The sequence below is a fragment of the Lonchura striata genome, unplaced genomic scaffold (assembly GCF_046129695.1).
Source record: "Lonchura striata isolate bLonStr1 unplaced genomic scaffold, bLonStr1.mat Scaffold_126, whole genome shotgun sequence".
In the NCBI taxonomy this organism is placed as follows: domain Eukaryota; kingdom Metazoa; phylum Chordata; class Aves; order Passeriformes; family Estrildidae; genus Lonchura; species Lonchura striata.
This window is the reverse complement of record NW_027461090.1, coordinates 426774-452459: the sequence shown is the minus strand read 5'-3', so window position 1 is coordinate 452459 and position 25686 is coordinate 426774. Positions and strand designations below refer to the sequence as shown.

The following is a 25686-nucleotide window of genomic DNA, read 5'->3' as shown; positions in this document are numbered from 1 at the left end:
GAACCAGGGGCTGTTGTGGCACTGCAGCACCAACACAGCTGCTGCACCTTGTCCCCTGTCCTGCACAGCTCCTTGGGAGGCACGGCAGGAGCAGCACCCTGGGAGCCTTGGGAATGCCCTTCTGGGATCCATGGCACACACTCCCAGGGGCTGGAATTCCAGTTCCCAGCCGGGAAAAGATGTTCCTGCCCTTGAAGGAAAAGCTCTTATGAAGGAGCCAAAAGCCAAGTAGAGCAGGATCCTACAGTGACATTTCACTGCCAGCCTTCCTAACTTCACCCATGGTTGTCGTAGCTCATGGATTGGGAATGAAATCAGGACAGGGTCTTTGGTGGGAGCTGCCCTGGGTCAAAGGAGACACTGAGAGAGAAACAGAGCAGGCAAAGGAAGGCAGGAGAGAAAGGAGGTGTTTTAGTTTGGAAAGACAGGTGTCTTCTAAGGAAGGCAGGAGCCTCCCCTGAAATGGAAAAATGTAGAATCTTTCAGAATTGTTATAAATTTGAAATTAAGGGGGCCTGTCAGGTAAAAAAATATGGGAGCAGGAATAAGTTTTTTATTAGGGAAGAAAATAGAACTATAAAATAAACAATGCAGTAAACTAAAACAACAATGACAGAGTGAGAATACAATGTGACTCCCTGTTGGACAGGGTGTTGGCTGGAGTCCAATGGGAACTGTGGGTGCAGTCCTCCAGGAGTGTTAGGTGTGGTTCTGTTGGAGCAGTGATCCTATAGGAAAGGGTGTCTTCCTCTGAAGAGGAAGAGGCAGCTGTTCCTCTGAGAAATCCAGCCCAGAAAAAGCTGTGTTGGTGGGCCAGAATCTCAAGACTAGATGCAGGTAGGAATGCTTGGCTCCTCCCTCTGGGCGGAACATCTCACAATGGGGTGTTACAGTTCTTATCAGTCATGCAGTGACATTCAATAGCCCATTATCAGCAGATGTCTCCCCTGAGGGAGGATTAACTGTGGAAGAGATAAGGAAAAACTGCCCACTTAACACAGGACAACTGCCATACAGATGGCAAATAGAACACATCTTGCTTTTCAGTCAGGGACAGGAGGACACAAACACAATCAGCTGAGAAGGCAGCACTCTGAAAAGCAAACCAGAACTGACAGAAAATGAATGGGACAGAAATCAGTAATCCTGAAAGTTTTATTTATTATCAAAATAAATGACACCCACCCGTCCCCACACAATCCTGATCCCACACCCTCAAATTTGGATCTCACTTCTCCCAATCACCTTCCAACCCCATCTCATCCTGAAGGCTGAGGAATTGAGTAATTTTGGCATGGGAGTGAGGTGGGAACCAGCCATTTTGAGGTGGGATTGAGTCATTTTCGTGTGACAGACAAATCCACCTTGGCTTTTAGAGCGCAAAAATATGGAGAATACTCCCAGATAACCCCCAAGAACCCACAAATCCTCCAGAATATGTTCCCAAACTGTAAATTCCACCTCAAATACCTCTTAAATGGTGGGACTTTTGACATCTCTGGTCAATACTCTTTTTAGTAATTTTTCAGGTGTTTTTAAATGATAAAGACAAATCAGAAGAAAATTAGAGCCAAACCAAAACCCAAGACCCCTTGAGCATCCCCTGAGCACTGGACAAAACAAATTCAGCAGAAATCAAATTTAACCCTCTATAAAATGCCTTGAGGAAGTTTTGCTCTTCCCACAAGTCACTTCTGATGGAAACACAAACAAACCCAAATATTAATAGACCAACAACAGAAGCAATTCTGTGGTAATTCCAAATTTCATCAGTTCCAGCACAGCTCCAGCTCAGATGCTGGCAGGTTCCAAAAAACAAAACATTGAAATTTGTCCCAATACAGATTATTAAAAGGAAGGGAACAGTCTGTGTGGCTGTCACAAAGGTGACAGGGATGAAGAAAATAATGCTTCTCCCCCCAATCTTGTGAATTCAGGAGTTATTTCGGAATAACTTGAGCTGGGCTTCTTGTAGGACTTTAGTAGCCTTGTGTTTCTCACCTTGGGGTGAATGATCCTTGTCAGTCTTGCTGGTATCATTTGTTCCCTTTCCTCCAGTGATTTTAACAGACTTTTCAAAGCAGGAAAACAAAATATTTTCTTTACCCTGGCCACCCACAGCTTCCACTTTCCTCATAAGTTCTCCCAAAAGTTGCTCAGAGGAAGCTGCATCAAAGTTTCCAAGAGTTCCTTCGGAAAGAAGCAGAACCTCTGCAGAGGAGGGAACCAGGCTGTTGTCAAAGACACTTGGGGTCAGCCAACAGTGCCCTGAACTCACTGTGCAAAGTAATATTGCAGTTTGGTTAATAAAATTGTTAGAGAGATGCCCCTGCCCCAAATAAGGTGCTAACAACACCAAATCCAAAGTGAATTTTACTGACCAGTAAATGTGAGGTAGAGAGAGATGGAAAGGAAGAGAAAAGGGGAGAAAGCAAGGGAGTGACAGGGACAGAGATCTCCCCTGGTGCAGGGCAAGTGTGACATTGTCCCCTGTGTTCGTGGCCTTCCCAGGGTGGGGGTTTTACACCTGAGCCAGTTTGGGTAAGGGGGGTGGTGTTCACCCCCCACCCCGAGCAGGGATTGCCTCACTGTTTCAGGTTTCAGTGTCAAATGTAATCAAAAGTGTTTTCAGTCCCCATCTCCATAAACTGTTATCAACAGGTGGGGCAGTGTTCTTTATCTCTTCCATGGCTCAGCCCTGATAACGCCCTCCAGGGGCCATCTTCTGTTAATGGTCCATTGAGTGTCACTGCAGCACTGATAAAATTACATCATCCCATTGTGGGATGCTCCGCCCAGGGGGAGGAACCAAGTATTCCTGCCTGGATATAATCTCACCCTTGCAACACCACGATCACCTTGCCTACTGGATTCCCAGAGGACAAGAGCTCGATAAGCACCACTGGACCTTCAGAGGAAGACCAGACCCTTCTACAGGATCGCCACTTTGACAGAATCACGTTCATCACTCCAGCTGGACTGCAGCCACCATTTCATCAGACTGCTACCACCACCCTGACCAGCGGGGTGTCAGGTTATATCCTGACTCTGTGAGTTTAAACCAGTGTTTCTGCATCATTGCCTTGATCTTAATTATCTTATTCAATTGTCCTTCTGGCTTAGACTGTCCCCCTGGTTTGCCTTCCAACCAGTAACAAACTCACTGTGCTCATCCCTTGTTTACCTCCCAAAACAGGATTTCCCATACCCAAACATTCGCCAGATGGAGGAGAAGGTTGCAAGGAAAAGGAAGATGCCCTGGGACACCGAGGCAGGTGAGGAGGAAGTCAGTGCCCCTTTCCCCCTCTCTCCTGCCCCATCTCCCAGCTCAGCCTGGCTCCCAGCTGCAGGACAGCCCCACTGCTGCTGCTGCTGCTGCTTCTGCTGCTGCTGCTGCTGCTGCTGCTGCTGCTGCTGCAACTGCTCCTTGTGGGGGTGCTGCTGGCAGGGGCAGGGTCCTGGTGTGGCTGAGCGTAGCCATCTCAGCCTGTGAGCTCCTGGGAGCTCAAGACAGGGCCAGGACTGACCCAGGTTGGCAATGCACTTGAGGACAGACACAGAGAATGGAAATGCCCACAGAGTGGTTCTGAGCAAGTCTGTGGGAAGGAGGAGGGAGGGAGGATGAATCCCCTGCCCAAGGCTGCCAAGGGAAGGCTTTGGGAGGGAAAGCAAGCCTTGACCTGACACTAAGTCCTTCAAGGGCTCAGTTGCCCACGCTGAGCAGGATTTCGTCGCGCAGAACTGACAGGGCCAGATGCAGGGATGGGGAGGACATTGATGCGGGCTTCAGTTGAGCAAATTCTGCAGTGCTGACAAAGAGTGAGACTACAGCCAGGTGAGGGAGGCAGGTGGAAAAGGCTTTGTGCCATCCCTGCTCAGAAGGGATCCTCAGCACAGCCGTGACGATCTGTACATAGGAGAAAACAATGAACACAAAACAACAAAATGATAAACTGCTAGTAACCACAAGAAGCCCAAGTTCCCTGAGGTGGGAATTGGAGCAGGATAGCTTGAGGATCTGTGGGATATCACCGAAGAACTGGCCCAGAGCATTGCCATGGCACAGGGTCATGGAAAATGTATTGGCTGTGTGCCGCAGAGCATTGAGAAAGGCACTGGCCCAGGCAGCTGCTGCCATGTGGGCACAAGCTCTGCTGCCCAGGAGGGTCCCGTAGTGCAGGGGTTTGCAGATGGACACGTAGCAGTCGTAGCATATGATGGTCAGCAGGAAATGTTCTGTTGCAGCACAGAAAAGAAAAAAAAAAAACTGAGCAGCACATCCCGTGTAGGAGATGTTCCAGGTGTCCCAGAGGGAATTGTGCATGGCTTTGGGGACAGTGGTGCAGATGGAGCCCAGGTCGCTGAGGGCCAGGTTGAGCAGGAAGAAGAACATGGGCGTGTGCAGGTGGTGGCCGCAGGCTACGGCGCTGATGATGAGGCTGTTGCCCAGGAGGGCAGCCAGGGAGATGCCCAGGAAGAGGCAGAAGTGCAGGAGCTGCAGCTGCCGCGTGTCTGCCAGTGCCAGCAGGAGGAAGTGGCTGATGGAGCTGCTGTTGGACATTTGCTGTGGCTGCACATGGGCACTAGTTCATGGAGAAAGGACAGGGACAAGTCAGGAGAGGCTGCTTGGAGCCAAACCTGGGCCATTCCCTGCAGCCTGTCCTGCTGGGACTTACCCACCCTTGTTCCTGCTCTGGGAAAACCTTCACCCAGGTCCCTGCCTGAGCTCCAGTTGTGCTGGCTGAATGTGCCAGAAGCAGCCAGGGCAGTGTGTGGGGGCTCTCGAGGAGCCATCCTTGTCCTGCTGCCCTGTGTTTGTGGCCATTTAGCAGAGGGGCAAGGCTGGATATTCAGGATTTATTAGGGGAGTAATTCCTATTGCAGAGAGGCTTGATACCATCTGCACTCATACTTCTAAGGGAAACAAAACAGATGTCAGGAGTTGGTTTAAGGAATTGTTTTCCTACCCACACATCATTGCTGGCCTTCTGAGGTCAGAACTCCCCAGCATTCCTGCTGCACTCAGAATTTGCCACTGAGAGATGTGAGAGGCAAAGGATTCCTTGTGGCTGAGGGAAGGTGAGGGGCTGGATGGGTTTGTTCCCCCAGCACTGCTCTGCTCAGCCCCCTCTGCTTTCGGCCCACCCTACAGAAATCTGCCTGTGTGCAGGGCCCTGGCTGGGGCAGGCTCTGTGTGCAGCTGGGCAAGGGCAGCTCAGGAGAGCCCTGCTGGGCCCTGCAGAGGTGATGCTGCTGCTGCCCAGGGCTGAGGAGTGGCTGAAGGCCCTTTGGGAGGCTCCCAGCAGAGACACTGACCAGCCAAAGTCACAGTTCTGGAGTCTCTGTAAATGTTCAAACATTCCTTTGATGATCCTGTGTGTCCCTTTCAACTCAGAATGTTCTGTCATTCTGGGATTTCAATTCCTGTTCTGCTTCTCTCAACCCCCTGTTGTCTATAATCAAAAGAGAAAAAAAAAAACAAAAAACCCCTTGCAACGGTGTTAGAAGACTACAGTAAAAAACAGACCTTTATTGGAAGCTTCCAAGTGTCCCCAGGGGACACCCAGTCCCTGATTTCAACAATTTATTAAGGTTAATTAATTAGGGTATTTAATAGGAACATCCAATAGGAGATTCAGTTGCCCCAGTTACACTCCCCAGGCTCAAACCATTGGAGTGGGTCCAAGGGCTACTATGCCTTTACTTTTTGTTGTGACTGCTCATATTTTGGTCAAAAACCAAAATGTTATTCTCGTAGGTCCTCTTCCTGATAATAAGACTATGCAGTATTTCAGGAATGTGTTTAGACAGTCAGTTTATTGTTCTAAAATATAAGATAAAAGTAAGGAAATGTACTAGAGATAGTTAAGGATTACAGTTATATAATAGTATGTTAATAGAGTTAATTAGAGTTTAATAGTTAAGTAAGGATTATAATATTATAACTATATAATGGTATATAATTATAAAATAGTAATTTACAGAGGTACAAATATAAGAAAAATGTATAAAAAGTAAAAATGTTTATGTCATCACCCCAACATTCCCATCTTTCTCCAACCAGGAAATTGAAAACAGTCTCAGGAAAGCTCCTGATCATTACAGCAATCCCAGGCTTACCTCCTTGGGGAAGTGTCCTCCGGAGCTGTGCCCAGGCTGGTCTGGAGCTGGGAGCAGCCCTGCCCCAGCCAGCCCCTCTCAGCAGCAGCACCTGCCCTGCTCAGGGTGGCTCCTTCCCCCCACAGCTCCTGGCCAGCGCTGGGAGCAGCTCCAGGGCCGGCTGAGAGCTGTCCCTGGCAGGCAGCAGAGTCCCTGGCCCAGCACAGCGCCCTGGGCTGCAGGACCCTGCTCTGCAGGACAGCCCTGGGCACCCCTGGCTGCTCTGCACAGGGGATGAGCAGAGAATGTACTCACAGGCTCTGTGGGCATTGGGATGTTCCAGCTTTAGGAGATCTCTCCAGGAGCTGCAGCTGCATTGTCCTGCAGCCAGAGGTTCCTGTGCCAAGGGCTGGCAGTGATTCTGCCCCAGGCGCTTCTCAGCCCCTTCCCAGCCCTGACTGATTGAAGCTCTCTGTGCCTCTGTGCTGTGCTTGGGCTGGCTGCAGGCAGTGCCCCAGCCCTGCTGGGCTGGGAGAAGAGCTGCTCAGCAAGAGAAATGTGCTTTTGAAGCTCTGCTTGGTTGCCAGGATCATCCTCTGTGCCAGGAGCCCGGCCCAGCTCAGCAGCACAAACACAGCACAAGGACTTTAATGACCCTCTGGGGCTTTGTGCTCAGGCCCTGAACATCAGGCCCTGAGAGGGGGCTGCAGAAACCTCTCCAGAACTCCAAGTCACAATCCAACTCCAAAGTTTCTTGGACTCTTAATGGGTCCCACTGAGAGACACGACTGAGAAAGTGTCCCCAGGCCCCAGACAGAGCAGAGAACTGGAGGCACTGATGGCAGGTGGGGACAAAGAGAAGCCAAGTCTTGGTGCCCTGGGGCACAGCAGGGTCTGTGCCACCAAGGGCTGTGAGGAGACACCTTGTCCTGAGGCCCTGGGGCCTCCTGGCACAGCCCCAGCCAGGCTGGGCACTGTCAGCCCCTGCTCCTGCCCTCAGCATCCCCCCCATGCCCACATCCCAGTGGCCTCAAGGATCTGCTGGAAGGAGTCCCTGGGGAGCCTTGGTCAGGAATGGCCCTGGGGGCTCCTTCATGCTCCCAGGGGCTGCAGGTTTTTCAAAGGACTTTGGCTTTTCCTTTGGCCTTTCCTTTGGGCTAGGAGTCTCTGAGAGTTTTCTGGAATCCTGGCCTCCAATTATCTGCTGTAATTAGTCCATGGAGAGGCTTTGTCAGGAACAACACTCAGTGGGGCCCATTAATGCTTCATGGTACTTCAGTTCTTTTAAGGTACTTGGTGTTTCCCTTTTTCTACAGACTCTATGAGAGGTTTGTGCAATCATGGCCCCAATTATCTGCTTTAATGAGTCCCTTTAGAACTTTATACTGACACTCAGTGGAGCTCATGAATACTTTTAGATTCTTAACTTTTGTAAGGTACTTTGGATTTTCCTTTCCACATTGAGAGTTCTTTGCGCCATTTTCAGTCTCTGAGAGGTTTTTGTGCCATCCTGGCCTCCAGGTCTCTCCTCCAAGGACTCCATGAAGAGCCTGTGGTATAGATGGACCTTTGCAGTTCCCATTAATGCTTTAGACTCCAACCACTTTGGGGTTTTTCTCTGACTTTGACTTCGGGAAAGGTTTGTGCAATCTCCTCTCAGGCCCTGAGGTTCCAGGGCTCAGCTCCAAATGCACCCCGGGGCTCATTAGGGTCAAGCAATTCCTTACAAACCATGGCTCTGCCTTGTTTTCTCTCTGCTCTGGTGCAGTTCATCAGGAAGTTTCTGTAGTGGTTTTGGTTCACCGTTTTGAGATGTCTTGGCCAATGCATCAATTAGTGTGGTGGGCTCAGTGCTGGCTAATTACCAGTGCACTCACTAGAATATACTTACTCATTTCCTGCTGTGAGATAGGATTAGAAGAAAGGGAAAGTGGTTTCAAAATTTTAAAAGGGTATAAATAAAATTGTATTAACAATAACTAAAGAAAGAGTAATAAGAATCAGAACAAAATTTTCAGAACATTTCCTCTCTCCATAAAACCTGACAATGTAAAGAGACAAAACCTAAAATTTTCAGTCAGTTTACCACCTCTAAAATAGTCTTTTTTCACTTCACTTAGGGAGAGAAGTTCCTCTTGTTAATGTTATGGAGACTTATCCACAAGAAAACAGTTATCTCATGAGTTTTCATTTTCACAAATAGCAGTGGCCTGGAGAAATCTGCAATCGTGAACTCCCTCCCATCTTTTCCCACTTTTTCCCACAGCTGTGTTTATGGGCCAGGCCAAGTTATGGGGTATTAGTTTCAAAATGAGCTGTTTAAGAGCAAAGGTTCTCTTCATATGTTTCTGAAATCATCTTCATCTCTGGGAACAGAGGTCTTCTTCTCTCCCTGAGGGCACAGGGTCTCATCACTGTTCTCCCTTTCTCTGTTCAAACCTCTCATTGGATCACAGCTACTTCAACATTTGCTTACTTTAGCATGGAGGCCTTTGCTGAAACAAGTCATCTCCCCATAATTTCAATGCATTATAGTGAAAAAGAGAGTCTGATGCATCAGTGACATCCTTCTCCATAGCTTTACAAGAGGATTTCAGCCCCAAGATCAAGGCATCTCCTCATCCCTCCCATCTGGGACTCAACTTCCCCTTCCCTGCCCTCGGTGTGTTCATGTTGCTCCTCTGTGTGCCTGCCCTGTGTCCTTTTCTCTCACTGGAGGGAGGATGGCAGCACTGGCAGAGTCAATATCTCCCGGGGCTGCAGATGGTTCCGTGAGCCCGGCTGGGCTCGGTGCTTGCGGCCGGAGCTGTTTTGCCATGGAGGTTTCTGCAGCGGCTGCGCTGGGGCTGTGTCAGGCTGGGCCGCGCTGGGGCAGGGCCAGGATCTCAGCAGCCAGGCCAGAGCCCAGCAGCAGCACGGCCGGGGCCGATGGCTTCTCCTGCCCTGCCCGCCGGCTGCGGGCGAAGCCCAAGGGCGGCAGAGCCTTGGCCGAGCCGGCCCGGCCCGGGGCTGCTCCTGGGGCCCGGCGGATCCTGGCCGGGCCCGGGCTGGCGGCGGGGCAGGGCTCGGCAGGGCCAGATGTCAGCACCCGCAGCCACGGCCCGGCCTCGGCCCCGCGGCCTCCCCTGCCCTGCCCGGCAGCCGATGGCGCCTGGCGGCTCCCTGGGAAGGGGCCCGGCCCCACGGCAGGAGCCGCCCGGCCCCACGGCCGAGACGGGGCTGGGCCGGCCTCGGCACCTCTGTGGGGCCAGAAGGGAGAGAGACCCAGCCAGGCTTTCTCATCTGGAACTTGTGTCTGCACAGAGGCGTCTGCAGCTTCCTTAGTGCTTTAACAGACTGTCAGCTCTCAAAGCTAATTACTGATTGTTTTTTGTCAGACACAGAGGAAACTGCTAGAAGCTTCTCCCAGGACATCCCTTCCGTGATGCAAAACCACCATGGCAGCACAGAGCACAGAGCTCCTTTGTCCATATGTAGTGGCTATGTGCCCAAGGGCTCAGAACCCCTCCTTGGGAGATCTCTGGGCCCTCTCCAAGGTGTTTTCAAATGAAAACATTCAGCTCAGAGTCTAAGAAAATCACCAGATGACAGGGCCAGCATGACCTGTCTGTCCTGGCTACTTTTGTGTAGGAGCATCCTTGGATCTACGGAAATTGGGAGGCCAAATTCTAATTTTGGCCATGGTCCCTGGACATGAAGGCCGGTTCTTTACCACAGGAATGAAGGAACAGTGTGCCAATGTTTCCTGGGGGAATGAGAGGTGACCACCAGAGGACAAGGACAGCCAGAGCTTGCAGGCTTCCAGGAGGCCCTGAGGTGTCACAATGCCCCCTTGGTGACATGAGGCCCTGAAGGGTAGGAATGGTCTCCATGGTTCCATCAGGCCCCACAGAGTCATAATGGTCTCTGGGTCCATGATGCCCCGCGGTGTCACCATGGCCCCTTGGTTCCATGAGGTGCCACAGTGTCACAGTGATCTCCATGGGAAGGAAAGAACTGAGCCCCAGTGTGGCAGGGGCAGCCACCTGAGGCCAAGGCCAGCCAGACTTGATGGTACTGGCAGATTTTGTCTGGGAGCAACCCTTGGATATAGGGAATTTTATAGGTGGAATCCAAATTTTAGACATGGACACTTGGAGGAGGATGGTTCTTTCCAAAGGAAGGAAAGCACGGAACACCAGCGTTAGAGGGGCAGATGAAAGGCGGCCACCAGGGGCCAAGGGCAACCAGACCTCTCTTTCCTGGTAGCTTTTGTCTGAAAGCAACCCTTGGATATAGGGAATTTGGGAGTTGGAAGCCCAATTCCCGCAATTTCTGCATAGATAAGGACGGTTATTTTTTCCATAGGGAGGAAAGCACTGTTGTGTTCTGCTGCAGCAAAAGGCACAACAACTGCCCCAGGCCCCAGAGTCTCAGACCTCAGGCAGACACCAATGACCAACAGGGAAAGGAAGGCAACAGGACAGGTCTTGGTTTAGAAAACTGAGGATTCTTCATTTTCCCAGGGACATACACAAGAAACGAGGTGGTAGGGTCAAGACTTTTATATTACAGGGTAGGGGTGGAGTTTAGGATCAAGGTCCAATATTAAGAGGAGCAGGAGACTGCAAAGGGGTGGATTGAGGAGGACAATCAATGGAAAAAACTACAATGGGGACATTGCAGCACAATTTAAGCCAATAAGGGTACAGAAAAATAAGAACATTCTGGGGCCATTCCTCATTTGATCAGATAGGGTAGAGTGTCTTTTCCCAGGTTTTCAAGGGCACACCCCACAGCGTGGAGGGGTGGAATCTTCTTTAAGTCACGCTCTCGCCAGATGCTGTGTCTGGGTAAAATTCCCACCTCATTGGGCAGGGGCACTCTACACCTTTGGTGCCATTATTTCTTTCTCCAGCTGTTTTATGCAATGAAATAAAACTCCAGCATCTGTGGAACCACCCTTCAATCCTTCCCTGGCTACTCCTGTTCTGTCCTCAGTCTGCACACAACTGAGCCCAGAGCCTGCAGCCTCTACGTGTTCGTTATGTGATGAAGCCTTCAAACCCCATCTTGGGAGATATTTGGGTCCTCCCCAAGGTCTGTGAAAATGGAAAAATAGTTATCAAAGTTATTTTCTCCCAAGTCTAGCAGTGACAGAACAATGGTCAATATCTTTAAACTGAATGAGAGTGCATTTAAATTTGTTAGAAGGAGGAAATATTTACAGTGATGAGAGTGGCACAAAATGGCAAATGTTTTTCCAGAGAAGTGGATTTCCCATCCCAGGAATGCTCAAAAATCAGGGAGTGTGTGCAACCTGACCCAGTGAAATCCCCTCCCCTCCCCAAGGATGGAATTCCTGTTGTGTGGGTTCTTGGATGTGCTGGGTGCCCTCACAACAGTTCTGGCCAAAATGTCTGCTGAGGGCAGCCAGGCTGCTGCAGGGCAGTGACCTCACAGCCATCACCATGGCAGCCCTGTCCCCTGGGCCTGGCTCTCCCCTTTCCTCTGCCCCTGCCTTGTCTCTGCTGGCATGAAGAGTTTGTTGATAATATCTTGTCCCCAAGGTGCTGGGCCAATGGCTTCCCAGTCAGGCTCCTGGAGCAGAAGTGGCTTTTCAGAGCCCAGCCAGAAATGAGCCCTGAGGCAGCAGCTCTGCAGCGCTGGCCACCAGGCCGGGTTGCAAGGGAGGCTTCTGGCCATGCCCTGCAAGCAGCTGCTGCTGCCAAGGTGCCTTTGGTGCCTCGGGCTGTCCCTGGCACAGCTCCCAGCACGGCACTCTGCCCTTGTGCCCGAGGCCTTCCCTGTGCTGGGGCTGGCCTGGGGCTGTTCCTGCAGCGGGACCTGTCCTGCTCCTGGCACAGGAAAGGCAGTTCCTGCTGGAGCAGGAGGCGCTGCCTGCAATGGGCTCAAACAACTCCAGCAAGGCCCTCTTGACTTCAAAATTGCTTCCTAGTGCAGAATATGCTATAATTGTTATAGATTCTGGACTGTGGAGTAAATAACTCTGGTTAAGAGCTTATTATCTAATCATGATCTGATTGTATTTATATAAATATATCTGGTATTCCATCATTAATCCTGTAGAGAAAATTGCATTGACAAATTGTTCAATTCTATCCTGTCCAATCATTTATACATAAACCTTTGACAAATTCTGGGGCTGGGTGTGGATTCAGTCACTCCCAGTCTCTTCTCTTAAAAGGAATTGTAGAAGTCTGGAGGCCCTGCAGGGGTTTGAGGATCCATGGTGGCTGTTGGGTGTCATTTTTCCATCTCATGACTCAGCAGGAGTTTCTCCAATAATGAAATAAAGCTTTTGCCTGAAGCTCCCACTCTGCACATGACAGGAGTATGTGTGACATCCCGGCTCTTTGGCAGCCTGGGGACTCCTGGGATGTCACTGTGGAGCCCCCGTGAGTGCCTGTGACACATCAGTGCCTTTGCAGCCCAAGGTTTCCTGGGATGTCACCATGGAATGGCTGTGACTGCCTCTGACCACACGGGTCTTGCCATCCCCAGAAACCCTTGAGAGGGCTCCATGGAGCCCCTGTCTCTGTGTGTGACACTCCAGCTCTTAAAAACAGCCTGGAGACTCTTGGAAAGTCCCCATGGAACCCCTCTGAGATCCTGTGACAAATCTCATCCTAAGGAGGCAACCATCACCAGGAAACCCTGTTGCTATGGTCAGTTTCCATGGCAACCATCCCCAGCCCCTGTTGCTATGGTCAGTTTCCATCATAACCATCCCCAGCCCCTGTTGCTATGGTCAGTCCCTGGGCAGCTCCATGGAGACCCCATGCCAGGGGTGGTTGCCATGGACACCAGCTCAGGCCTGGAGCCCGTTGCCATGGCAACCATTGGCACTCCCATCCCCAGGGTCATGGATCCCAGAACCACAGAATTGGCTGAGCTGGGAGGGACCCATCAGGATCCTCGAGTCCAACTGCTGGCCCTGCACAGGACACCCCAACACTGCCAGCCTGGGCCTGGCAGCGCTGTCCAAACGCTGCTGGAGCTCAGAGAGCCCTGGAGCTGGGACCCTTCCCTGGGGAGCCTGGGCAGTGCCCCAGCAGCCTCTGGGCAAAAACCTTTTCCTGAGATCCAACGTAAGCCGGCCCCAACTCAGCTGCAGCCGCTCCCTCCACTCCTGTCCCTGGGCACCAGAGTGAAGAGGTTCCCTCAGCCCCAGCCAGGGACCCGCTCCCAAGGCTGCTGCCATGGCCACCAGGGCTGGCACCAGCTGGGATGCTCGGTTTCCACGGGCTGGGGTTCAGGAATGGCATTTCTCAATTTCCTGCTCCTGCTAAAACCTTGCATGCACTCATTGCCCTCCCACCTTCCATTGAATGAAAAAAGGGAAAGATCCCAGGCTGGGATAAGAACAATTTACTGGGAATAGCAACGAGATGAGGAACAAACAGGAATAGAAAAAAAATTGACAACAGAAGGGATAAGAAAACTATTTACAGGGAAAACTACATCACCATCAATTGTATCTTCCTGGCCACGTGTTTCCTCCTGCATGGAAAGGACACCCGTCTCCTCAGGGAAAGACAGAGAGAGTCCCTTTCCTGCCCCTGGCAATGACCTGAGGTGGGAGTGAATGTAGTGACAGGGCCATGGCCAGACCCTCATGTTCTTCAATCCCACATCAGGTCATTGGTAGGGGCAAGAAAAGGGACATATGTCTTCCCAGCATGGATCACAGGGAACATGGATCACCAGGGCTCTTCCCAACATTGTCCTCCAATGGGGAATGAAGATGGATCAGTGCACAAAGCTCTTCCTGCAGCTGGGGAATTTTCAGGACTTCCCTTACCAGTGGCTCCGTTGGTGTTTGGTCAAGTGAGAGCTCCGGGTGAAGCTCTTCCCACACTGGGGACACAAGTAGGGCCTCTCCCCAGTGTGGATGCGTTGGTGGCTGACAAGATGGGAGTTCTGCTTGAAGCCCTTACCACAGTCGGGGCAGAGGAAACGCCTCTCCTCGGAGTGAACCCGCTCATGCAGGAGGAGATTTGAGCTGCTGTGAAACCTCTCCCCACAAGTGGGGCACATGTAGGGCCTCTCCCCAGTGTGGATGCGCTGGTGCATGATGAGGTGGGAGTTTTGCTTGAAGCCCTTCCTGCAGTAAGGGCAGCGGAAGGGCCTCTCATCCGTGTGAATCCGCTGATGTACAAGGAGATTGGAGCTGCTGTGAAACCGCTTCTGACACTTGGGACACTCGTAGGGCCTCTCCCCAGTGTGGATGCGCTGGTGCATGATGAGGTGGGAGTTTTGCTTGAAGCCCTTCCTGCAGTAAGGGCAGCGGAAGGGCCTCTCATCCGTGTGAATCTGCTGATGTACAAGGAGACTGGAGCTGCTGTGAAACCGCTTCTGACACTTGGGACACTCATAGGGCCTCTTCCCAGTGTGGATGCGTTGGTGGCGGACAAGGGCAGAGCTGCAGCTGAAGTCCTTCCCACATTCCCCACACTCATAGGGCCTCTTCCCAGTGTGGATGTGTTGGTGGCGGACAAGGGCAGAGCTGCAGCTGAAGTCCTTCCCACATTCCCCACACTCGTAGGGCCTCTCCCCAGTGTGGATGTGTTGGTGGCTGAAAAGGGCAGAGCTGCAGCTGAAGCCCTTCCCACATTCCCCACACTCGTAGGGCCTCTCCCCAGTGTGGATGCGTTGGTGCCTGATGAGGTGGGAGCTCCAGCGGAAGCCCTTCCCACACTCCCCACACTCATAGGGCCATTCCCCGGTGTGGATCATCAGGTGTCGTTTCAGATTATTGATCTGCCTGAAGCTCTTCCCACACTCTGAGCACTCGTAGAGCTTCTCCCCATCATGCTGCTGCTCAGGGACCACCAGCTCCGAGCTCTGCCTGGAGCTCTGGCTGAAGCTCTGTCCACCTTCCTGGCCCAGAGTGGGTCTTTCCTCCTCAGAGCATCCTGGGCTGGGCTTGCAGCCCCTCCTCCTGTGGTGTCGCTGGGGATTTTCCTCCCTGTTGGATTCCTGCGCTGTGGAGTTGCTTAAAACAGCTTCTTCCATAAGGTTCTGCTGCAGGGATTTATCCTTCCTGGTCTCCATCCTCAGCTCCTGCTCTGGGGTAGGAAGGACAAAGAGAGGATGGTATTTGCCTCCATGCCACAGGGAAGGGCAAGGAGATCCCCCCAGGGCATCCCCAGCAGGAGGGCACCAGCAGCGGGGCTGTCCTGCAGCCGGGGGCTGTGCTGGGCTGGGAGATGGAGCAGGAGAGAGGGGGAAAGGGGCACTGACTTCCTCCTCACCTGCTTGTGGGTCCTGAGGCATCTTCCTCTTCCTCACAACCTTCTCCATGTGGCGAATGTTTGGGTATGGGAAATCCTGTTTTGGGAGGAAAACAAGTGATGAGCAAAGTGAGTTTTGTACTGGCTTCAAAGCAAACCAGGGGGAGAGTCTAGCCAGAATGACAATTGAATAAGAAAATTAAGATCAAAGCAATGATACAGAAACGCTGGTTTAAACTCACAGAATCAGGATATAACCTGACACGCCGTTGCTCAGGGTGGTGGTAGCTGTCTGATGAACTGGGGGCTGCAATCCGGCTCTGAAGGTCCAGTGGTGCTTATGGAGCTCTTGTCCTCTGGGAATCCAGTAGTCAAGGTGGTTGTGGTGTTGCAAGGGTGAGATTATATCCACATAGGAATGCTTGGTTCCTCCCCCTGGGCGGAGCATCCCACAATGGGATGATGTAATTTTATCAGTCCTGCAGTGACACTCAATGGCCCATTAACAGAAGATGGCCCCTGGAGAGCGTTATCAGGGCTGAGCCATGGAAGAGATAAAGAACACTGCCCCACCTGTTGATAACAGTTTATGGAGATGGGGACTGAAAACACTTTTGGTTACATCTGACACTGTAACCTGAAACAGTGAGGCAATCCCTGCTCGGGGTGGGGGGTGAACACCACCCCCCTTACCCAAACTGGCTCAGGTGTAAAACCCTCACCCTGGGAAGGCCACGCACACAGGGGACAATGGCACACTTGCCCCGCCCCATGGGACATTTCTGTCCCTGTCACTCCCTTGCTCTCCCCCCTTTTCTCTTTCTTTCCATCTCTCTGTACCTCACATGTACTGTTCAATAAAATCCACTTTGGATTTGGTCTTGTTAGCACCTTATTTGGGGCAGAGGCATCTCTCTAACAATTTTGTTAACCAGATTGCAACATTATTTTGGCAGAGTGACTTCAGGGCACTGTTGTCTGATCCCAAGTGCCTTTGACAACAGCCTGGTTCCCTCCTCTGAGGAGCTTGTGGCTCTTTCTGGAGGAAATCTTAGAAACTACAATGTAGCTTCCTCTTGAAATGAACAGGGTCTATGCCTTTATTAGTGTTCATCTCTTTATTAAAAAGTCAGCTCGGCGGGGGGGGGGAGTTGTAGCTTCTTCTGGTAGCCGAAGGGTGAGAAGGCTGCAGAGTCTGTCCCTGGAGTCTCCGTGGCATGCTGGTAGCCAGAGGTGAAGAGGTGTCCAGTCTGTATCTGAAGTCCGGATCAGCAGAGCGTCCTCTCTCCTTTCCTCCTGGCACACTGGTAGCCGCAGGGTGGGGGGATGTGCAGAGCCTGCTGCCAAGGTCCAGCAGCAGCTATCCCTCTCCTTCCCTCCTGGTAACACCAGGAAGAGTGTCTGATTCCTTGTGCCTGCTTCCCACAGCCCAGTCCAATCTGGTTCTCTGCAGGTTATAGTGACAGGTTAAACACAGACTAGGGATGGGGTTCCCTTTTCCCCAACCAGCACACCCATCCAGCCCCCTCCACTGTGCCCCTCTTTTTCATTTTGGGGTGTTTTTCATCCCCAAAAACCCTCTCCCATGATTCCACTGGCTTATTTTGCATTCTAGTCCTAGTTTGGGTGGGGGTGTAGGTGATTCCCAGGAGCGATTAGCTAATTAACATTTCAATGTCAGTACTTAGTTCGAGCCAAGTGTCCCTGCCAGGCTGTTTTGTTCATAACACGCTGAGCAACTTTTGGGAGAACTTATGAGGAAAATTGCTTTTGTGGGTGGCCATTGTAAAGAAAATATTTTGTTGTCCTTCTCTGAAAAGTTTGTTAAAATCACTGGAGGAAAGGGAACAAATGATACCAACGAGACTGACAAGGATCATTCACCACGCGGTGAGGAACACAAGGCTACTAAAGTCCTACAAGAAGCCCAGCTCAAGTAGCTAAATTCCCAAATAACTCCTGAATTCACGGGCTTTTGGGGGAGAAGCATTATTTTCTTGGTCCCTCTCACCTTTGTGACAGCTACACAGACCTTTCCCTTCCTTTTAATAATCTGTATTGGGACAAATTTCGACTTTTCTTTAATCAGAACCTGCCAGCATCTGAGCTGGAACTGTGCTGGAACTGATGAAATTTGGAATTGCCACAGAATTGCCTCTGTTGTTGGTTTATTAATGTTTGGGATTTGTTTGCATTTTCAATACAAGTGACTTGTGGGAAGAGCAAATCTTCCTCAAGGCATTTTATGGAGGGTTAAATTTGATTTCTGCTGAGTTTGTTTTGTCCAGTGCTCAGAGGATGCTCAAGGGGTCTCTGGTTTTGGTTTGTCCCTAATTTTCTTCCAATTTGTCTTTATCACTTAAAAGCACTTGAAAAATAACTAAAATTGTTATTGACCAGAGATGTCAAAAGTCCCACCATTTAAGAGGTATTTGAGGTGGAATTTATTGTTTGGGAACATATTCTGAAGGATTTGTGGCTTCTTGGGGGATATCTGGTAGTATTCTCCATATCTTTGCACTCCAAATAACAAGGTGGATTTGTCTGTCACCTCAAAATGACTGAATCCCACTGGAAACCCCTCAATCTAACCCCAAAATTGCTCAATCCCACCTCAAAATGGCTGGTTCCCACCTCAGCCCCATGCCAAAATTACTCAATTCACAGTCTCCAGGATGAGATGGGGTTGGAAGGAGATTGGGAGAAGTGAGATCCAAATTTGAGGTTGTGGGATCAGAATTGTGTGGGGCTGGGTGGTTGTGATTTATTTTGATAATAAATAAAACGATCAGAATTATTGATTTCTGTCCCATTCATTTTCTGTCAGTTCTGGTTTGCTTTTCAGAGTGCTGCCTTCTCAGCTGATTTTGTGACCTCCTGTCCCAGACTGAAAAGCAAGATGTGTTCTATTTGCCATCTGCATGGCAGTTGTCCTGTGTTAAGTGGGCAGTTTTCCTTATCTCTTCCACAATCAATCCTCCCTCAGGGGAGACATCTGCTGATAATGGGCTATTGAATGTCACAGCATGACTGATAAGAACTGTTGTGAGATGCTCCACCCAGAGGGAGGAGCCAAGCATTCCTACCTGCATCCAGTCTTGAGATTCTGGCCCACCAACACAGCTTTTCTGGGCTGGATTTTCCAGAGGAACAGCTGCCTCTTGCACTGCCTCTTCCGGAGAAGACACTCTTCTCTACAGGATCACTACTCCAACAGAACCACACCTATCACTCCAGGAGGACTGCAGCCACAATTCCAATTGGACTGTGACCAACAACCTGTTCAACAGAGTGTCAGGTTGTATTCTGGCTCTCTCAGTGTTGTTCTGGTTCACTGCATTGTTCATATTTTCATCTTCTTCCCTAATAAAAAACTGTTATTCCTCCTCCCATATTTTTACCTGAGAGCCCCCCTTAATTTCAAATTTATAACAATTCAGAAAGAAAGAGCCTACATTATTTCATTTCAGGGGAGGCTCCTGCCTTCCTTAGAAGACACCTGTCTTTCCAAACCAAAACACCTCCTTTCTCTCCTGCCTTCCTTTGCCTGCTCTGTTTCTCTCTCAGTGTCTCCCTTGAGCCAGGGAAGCTCCCACCAAAGACCCTGCCCTGATTTCATTCCCAATCCATGAGATGCAACAACCATGGGTGAAGTTAGGAAGGCTGGTAGTGAAATGTCACTGTAGGATCTTGCTCCACTTGGATTGTGGCTCCTAGTTAAGAGCTTTGCCTTCAAGAGCAGGAACATCTTTTCCTGTCTGGGAACTGGAATTCCAGCCCCTGGGAGTGTGTGCCATGGATCCCAGAGGGGCATTCCCGAGGCTCCCAGGGTTCTGCTCCTGCCGTACCTCCCAAGGAGCTGTGCAGGGCAGGGGACAAGGTGCAGCAGCTGTGTTGGTGCTCAAGTGCCACAACGGCCCCTGGTTCCAGGAGTTTCTGCACTGCCAACAGCGGTTCCTGGGTTCCATGATGCCCTGCTGTGTCCCCATGGATATTTGGTGCCATGAAGTTCTTCAGTGTCACAATGCCCACCTCGCTCCATGAGCTTCTGCAGTGTACAAATGCGCTCCTTAGACGAGCAGTGTCACCATGGACCATTGGCTCCATGCAGCCCCGCTGGGTCACCATGGACTCCTTGGTTCCATGAGGTTCTGGGGGTGTCTCCATGGTCTCCTTGGATCCACAGTGTCACAATGGACCACTGGATCCACGTGGCCCTGCTGTGTCACCATGGCCCCTTGGTTTCATGGGTCCCCAGGGTCACAATTGACTCCTTGCTTCCATGTCACACCCTCAGTGCCAAAATGGCCAATTTGTTCCATGTGGAACACAAAAGATTGATAGAAACATTGAGAAAATCCTGCTTAACACAGCTGGGAACATCTGTTTGCATTCCAAAGAGAGGTTAAAGGTGAGGCTGGCACCAGCAGCTTCCATCTGCAACAGAGATCCAGGGAAAGGACAGGGACAGATAATTCAGCTGGGAGACTCAGAGAATTCTGCTTCCAGAGATCAGCTCTGGTCATACTGTCCCTTGTAGAAAGGTGACACCACTCCAGGCAGCCTGTACTGAGCAGGTGGCTCCTGAGTGGGGTTTGTTGTTTAGGAAACCTGCTCAAGCTTTTCCATTCTTTCTTTCTCAACAGGAAAACTTCTCCTGGACGTGTGTGCAAGCAGAGCCCTTAGGAGAGCAGGTGGGACATGGTGTAATGGGCTGGGACATGGAGCTGCAGAGCTCAGGGACAAGGTTCTGCTGCAGGGCACAGGGATGTCAGTGCCAGGTGGGCAATGTCAGACATGGTAAGGCTGGGGGTGAGGAGCAGCTTGTCCAAACAGGGTCAGCCCTCAGGGGGCTCATTCTTCTACATGCCCAGACCTCCTAAGGAGACAGTGAGCATCAAGATCACTTCTATCAGCTCTTCTCTGAACTGGAAAAAAAAAAATACTCTGTTAAAATAAATAATTAATGTTCCATTAAATCTCTTTTCTTAAAGGATCTTTAAACTGACTCCAATCTGCTGTACAGGGCCTGAAAACTTGTAGACAATTGCAGGAAGAGGAAGCCCGCCCCACCGAGGGCTTTGTGTACTTTAATGAGCCCTACAATGGATCTTCAGCTGAGTCCAGGACCCTCAGGCACTGAGAGAAAGCTGAAGAAGCTGCTCATGAAGTCAGGAGCAAAACTCCAAGTCCCTTGGAGCATCACAGAGCCCCAATGAGGGCAGGGACTGCCAAAGGCTCCCAGGGACTGGTGAGAGCAGATCCTTGAGGCCAGGATTGCAGGGAGCCCAAGGCTCAGAGCAGGGAACTGCAATGCTGAGCAAGGCCTGGGCTTGCTGGGGGAAGCAGAAAGGCCAAGCCCTGAGCCCAGCCAGGCACAGCAGGGCCTGTCCCTCACGGGTGGCTCGGGGCTGTTTGTGGGGCAGGGGGATGTGAGGGGCAGCAAGGACAAATGCCAAAAATCTGCAACCCCTGCCAGTCTCCTCAGGGAGGGGCACGGGAGAACCAAGGTGCAGCCCCTCTGTCGTGGTTTGACACAGAAAGAGAATTTTTTTCCCGAAGGAAGAGGTCAATTTAGATATTGACCAATTGAAGTTGAACACGCCTCTGAGAACACAGAGGAGTTAAAAGCAGAATTCCCAGGGGAACTCGCTCTCTTTGGTTCTGGTCAGCGTGCAGTGCAAACTCTCCCCTGCCCAGCCACGAGCTGGGTGGGAGAGGGGAAGCCCCATGGCCTGAAAGGTAGGTCCCAAGGGTGGTGGAAGGACTGGAACCGGGCTGGCCCCTGCAGATGGAAGGGTGGAAGAAATCTGGGATATCTCCATTCCCCCCCCCACCCCAGAGTTTCTCTCCCGAGAAGGAGAGAGAAAAGAGACAGTGGCAGTCAGCGGCGGGGGGAAGCTGCAAGGTGCCCAGTTGCGTGGGAGTTGCTGGATGTCCGGGCATCGAGCCATCCCTGGGAGTTCGGACTTTTAACCCTTCCTTGAGAAATGAAAGCTTGTGAATTTTTCCTTCCCCTCCTCGGTTTGAAAGAGAGGAAGAGGGACACCTTGGACCCTGGGATGTTAGAAGGAGGAATTCTAGATGGGAGGGGGACAAGGAGTGGCTTTTGGCTGGACTTTTCCGTGTTAGCCACAACCTGAACCAATCTTCTCCTTCAAGAGGGACTGTGTTTTGGGAGGATGCCAGTGAGTCAAGAGACCTGCTTCGGCTGGGAAAAAGACAAAAGTGAACAGAGAAATGTTAGGGGGTTTGTGGTGTCGCCCCCTTGTCCTGGAAAGGAAAGAGAAGAGAAGAAGATCTGTGCTCTCGAGCCCTCGGCCCCAGGGGAAAATGGGGGGGACTGTGGTCCCAAACAATGAAAAATTGAACTGTTGTTTTCTCCCCTCTTGGCAGGGCATCCTTGAAAGGAAAAATCCTAAAAGCAGTCTGTCCATCCATGCATTGGTGGTGAGAGCACTGTGCATGGAAAGGAGAAGGGTCACCATGGCAAACTTTTTCTCTGGGCGGTGCCATGTGTGACATGGAAACACAGGATGTGGAGTGTGTTTCTTGGGGGGTCTGTGGCACAGGGGAGACTCTGTTCCCTCGATGGACTGAGTATCGATTGTTTGGAGGGTGGAAACCTGATTGGGGTCCAGATTGTGTCTCACTGTGGTTTGTTGGAGTTGGGTGGTGGGGGGAGGAATGTTTTGCAAGGTTTTCATTTGATCTTTGTGTGCTTTTTTTTTTCCCTTCTTTAGTTTTCTCTTTTCTTTTGTAGTAGTAGTTTAATAAAGTTTTTTTCTGTTATTAAGCTTGGGCCTGCTTTGCTCTGTTTAGATTCCACTTCACATCATTCAAGGGAGGGATCACATTTTCATGGGGGCACTGGCATTGTGCCAGTGTCAAACCATGACAGCCTCCGAGGAAAGTTCCTTCTGTGGGCCCTCCAGAGGTGCTGCCCGAGCCCAGGGACAAAGGCCTGGGTGCCTCTGTCCCTGCCCAGCCCTGCCCAGCCCTGCCCAGCCCTGCCCATCTGTCCTGGGGCTGTGCCCCCTGTGCACGCTGCTCCTCTGCCCTGGCCGGCTGCACTCGCCCATCTCACTGTGCCCCAGCATTTCTCACCCAGCGTTTCTGTGCCCTCCCTGGGCTTCCTGCACTCAGCGCTGCCGGCTCCTGGCACACAGAGCCAGGCCAGGAGCCCACCCTGCCAAGGGCCTTTGGAGCTGGGCGGTGGCTGCGATGGCTTCTGAGCTCAGCAGCTGCTCCTGGGATGGCTCCATGGAGACCCAGCCCAGCAACGCTGCTGTGCATATTCCCTGCTGAGGGTCACACACCGGCGGGGCACATTCCCTGGCTGCAGGATTCGTGCCCGACCCAAGCACTGCTCTTATGGCTCCAGCACTGCTTTCCAACAAACACAGGGGAAGGCAAACTGTGTGTAGCTCATGGTATGTTAGAGTGTCTAAAACTTGGTAAGTCACCAGTCTTAGAGGTGACATGCATTTGGAATTTATAAGATGGAGAACAAGATGGAAAAGGGGAGCATAGAAATAAATAGGGGAAAATATTTCAGATTGTTTCTTTTCATTTTCATTTCACTTCTGGAAAGCTGTTTTAGTTTTTCAGGAATCTTCTCCATAGTCCTCTTTGCTCTTCTCAAGAACCCTTCCTGGAAAATGAGGTCGAGCTCCTGTCACAGGATGTGCCACCAACTGCAGCTTCTCTTGGCTTTCCACACCCTGTGTGCTGCTGGACTCTTGCAGCAGAGCAGGACAAAGGTTTGGATAAGTTGACAGCTTGTCCTTTCTTTAACTGGTGGACTGGGGAGTTGTGCTGGGGGTAACGTTTTCATTGTTACTGTTGTAGGCTATGAAAACAGGAGGTGGTACCAGGAATTGTTAGGAAATACAAACCTGTCTGAATTCAGAGAAATAATCTCGAGCCTGCAGCCCAAAGTGGAGAGTTGTGTAATAATAATAACTCCAGCCTGTCAGTGGACATCTTGAAAATGATCTGGAATGTGAAAATGCTCTGATAGAGGGAGTTTGTTTCTGAGTTCAGTGTAGATGATTCCACATCTGGTGCATTGATGCATAAATCAAGAGTACAATCAGTTCCTGATAAGCACTAGAACAAGCTGGACCTCTCAGAGTAGCCGACTGAAAGAATCTGAAAAGGAGAAATGCAGGCAATGACTCGGTGAACCTTGCCTGGAAGAAAGGTGTTTTTCTTCTAATAATTACTAGTCCATTCCCATGGCTTTTGGCTTTATTAACAAGCACATTTCCATCCCAGATTCACCATGAAATGAGAAGCCTGAGCTTGTGGAAGTGCCTGAAAGATGCCCTGTTCCTCTGCAGGGACACTCAGGCTGGAGCAGGAGCCAGAGCCCTCTCTGGGGAAGCCTCCTCTGAGCTGGAATTTGTGCTGTGCTGGGAGAGGAGGAGGAGGGGGAGAAGGCTGGATGCTGTGTGGCAGGAGCAGGAGGTTTGGGCCGCAGGACATTCCGTCTGCGCCGCTGCCCCGCAATGGGCGGCCGTGCCCGGGGCTCTGGGCCTGGCCCCGCGTGCGCTGAACTCCCTGGGCTGGGCTCAGGCTCCCGCTGGGACTGGGCACAGGCTGGGCTCTCACTGTGCTCACCAGCAGGGAAAACACATCTGGGCTTTGACATTTCCTGCTGCTGGGAAGAATAATTGAAGCAAATTGAGAAGTTCTGGTTTCTGTTTCTCCTGGTGGATGTTTAAATTTAGTTCCACACTGCAGAGGCAATTTCTGTAATGGCCTCTGTCAGTTTATTCTATTTCATCAGCACCAGCAACAGGGCTGTGTTCGAGTACTGCAAATGTGACCTGTGTGGCTTTAATTCCCCTCACCTTAGTGCTCAGGAACTGGTGGGCATTCCAGTATCTGCTGATCTTTATGCCTGCAACAAAAATACTGACTTTGCTGTCATGAAAGCACTGTGGGTAGCACCAACTGAAAGAGGCACTTGCAGTTTTATGGATAAAATTCAGGTGGTAAGTAGCAGGGCAAGAGCAGCCGTGATCTGCAATTCCCAAGGCGAAGGCAGCAGCAGCCTCCTGCTGTCAGCTCAGGGTGAGTAAAACAGCGCTGAAAACAGCGCTGGAGCCCGATCCTTCCTTCCCCTGGGGGCTGGCTCGGGGCAGCACAGGCGGGCCCTGGGGAGCCAGGGCTGTGTGCGGGTGCTTGTTGCTCTGCTCCAGAGTCCATCTGGAAAAGCCCTCGGCAGCCGAGGCAGGAGCAGGCGGGAAGGGGCCGGCGCTGCTGCTGCTCCTGCCGGGAGCCCCGGCCGGGCCGGGCCGGCGCCCGCTGCGCTGCGGCTGCTGCTGCTGCCAGAGCCGGGCGGGGTCGGGACAGGGACGGACACGGCACAGCAAAGGCCGGGGCTGCAGGGCTGCTGGTGCTCGGCCAGCGCCGGCACAGAGCTTCAGCCCGCAGCCAGCCCAGAGCGAAAGGCTGGGAAAGGCTCCATTCCAGCCTTCCTTTGCTCGGCACTGGGAAGGGACTGAAATTAAAGGAGAACAGCAGGGCCCGACCCCTTCTCCTTGGGGAGGAGCCCCACAACTGGGGCTGTGAGGGGCCATGAGGGGCTGTGAAAGGCCAGGCACCTCATGGAACCAAGGGTCCATTGTGACACTGCAGAACCAAGGAGATCATTGCTGACAGCACTGAACCTCATGGAACCAAGGGGCCATTGGCACAGCAAGGCCTTGTGGAACCAAAGGGACCATGGTGGCACTATGGAACCTCATGGTACCACAGGTCCATTGTTACACAGCAGCCACAGCAGGGCCGCAGAACCAAGGAGATCATTGTGACACTACACAACCCCATGGAATCAAGGTGTCCATGTTACACTATTGAACCTGATGGAACCAAGGGTCCACTGTGACACTGTGGAAACAAGGAGACGGCTGTTGGCAGTACAAAAGCTCATGGAACCAAAAGTTCATTGTGGGGACTCATGGAACCATGGAGACCATTATGTGACGTGGGCAGTGGGGAAAAAGGCACACAATCAATATGATTGATAGCAAGCTCCAACTTTAATCAAAAAGCCACTTAGCTTATATAGGTATTCTACAAGCATAATCAGCAGTAAGCTCTCATTAGTTAATTTGCAAAGGTCTTTGTTTTATTTCTCCTATATGCAGTTACAGCTGCAGACAAGTTTCTCAAGCTAAGTTCTCATCTCTAAGTCACGTCTTCCAAGGACATTTCATCTTTGTTGAACATATCTTGTCTTACAGCCTGTTCTTGTACAAGCATATCTTCAAGGCTATGCCTGGCCTTATTATCTCATTCCTAGACCTTGTACAGAATGTGGTTTCCCAGGCCTAGACAC

At 51.3% G+C, this 25686-nt stretch overlaps 1 protein-coding gene across 1 annotated transcript; it reads right to left on the bottom strand.

The window, feature by feature from the left end:
- Positions 1-13779: 13779 nt before the first annotated feature.
- LOC144248440 (uncharacterized) lies at positions 13780-14853 on the bottom strand. Its single transcript, XM_077790608.1, has one exon. The coding sequence runs from the start codon at positions 14836-14838 to the stop codon at positions 13900-13902; it is 939 nt and encodes a 312-aa protein (XP_077646734.1). The 5' UTR covers positions 14839-14853; the 3' UTR covers positions 13780-13899.
- Between the last annotated feature and the right edge of the window lie 10833 nt (positions 14854-25686).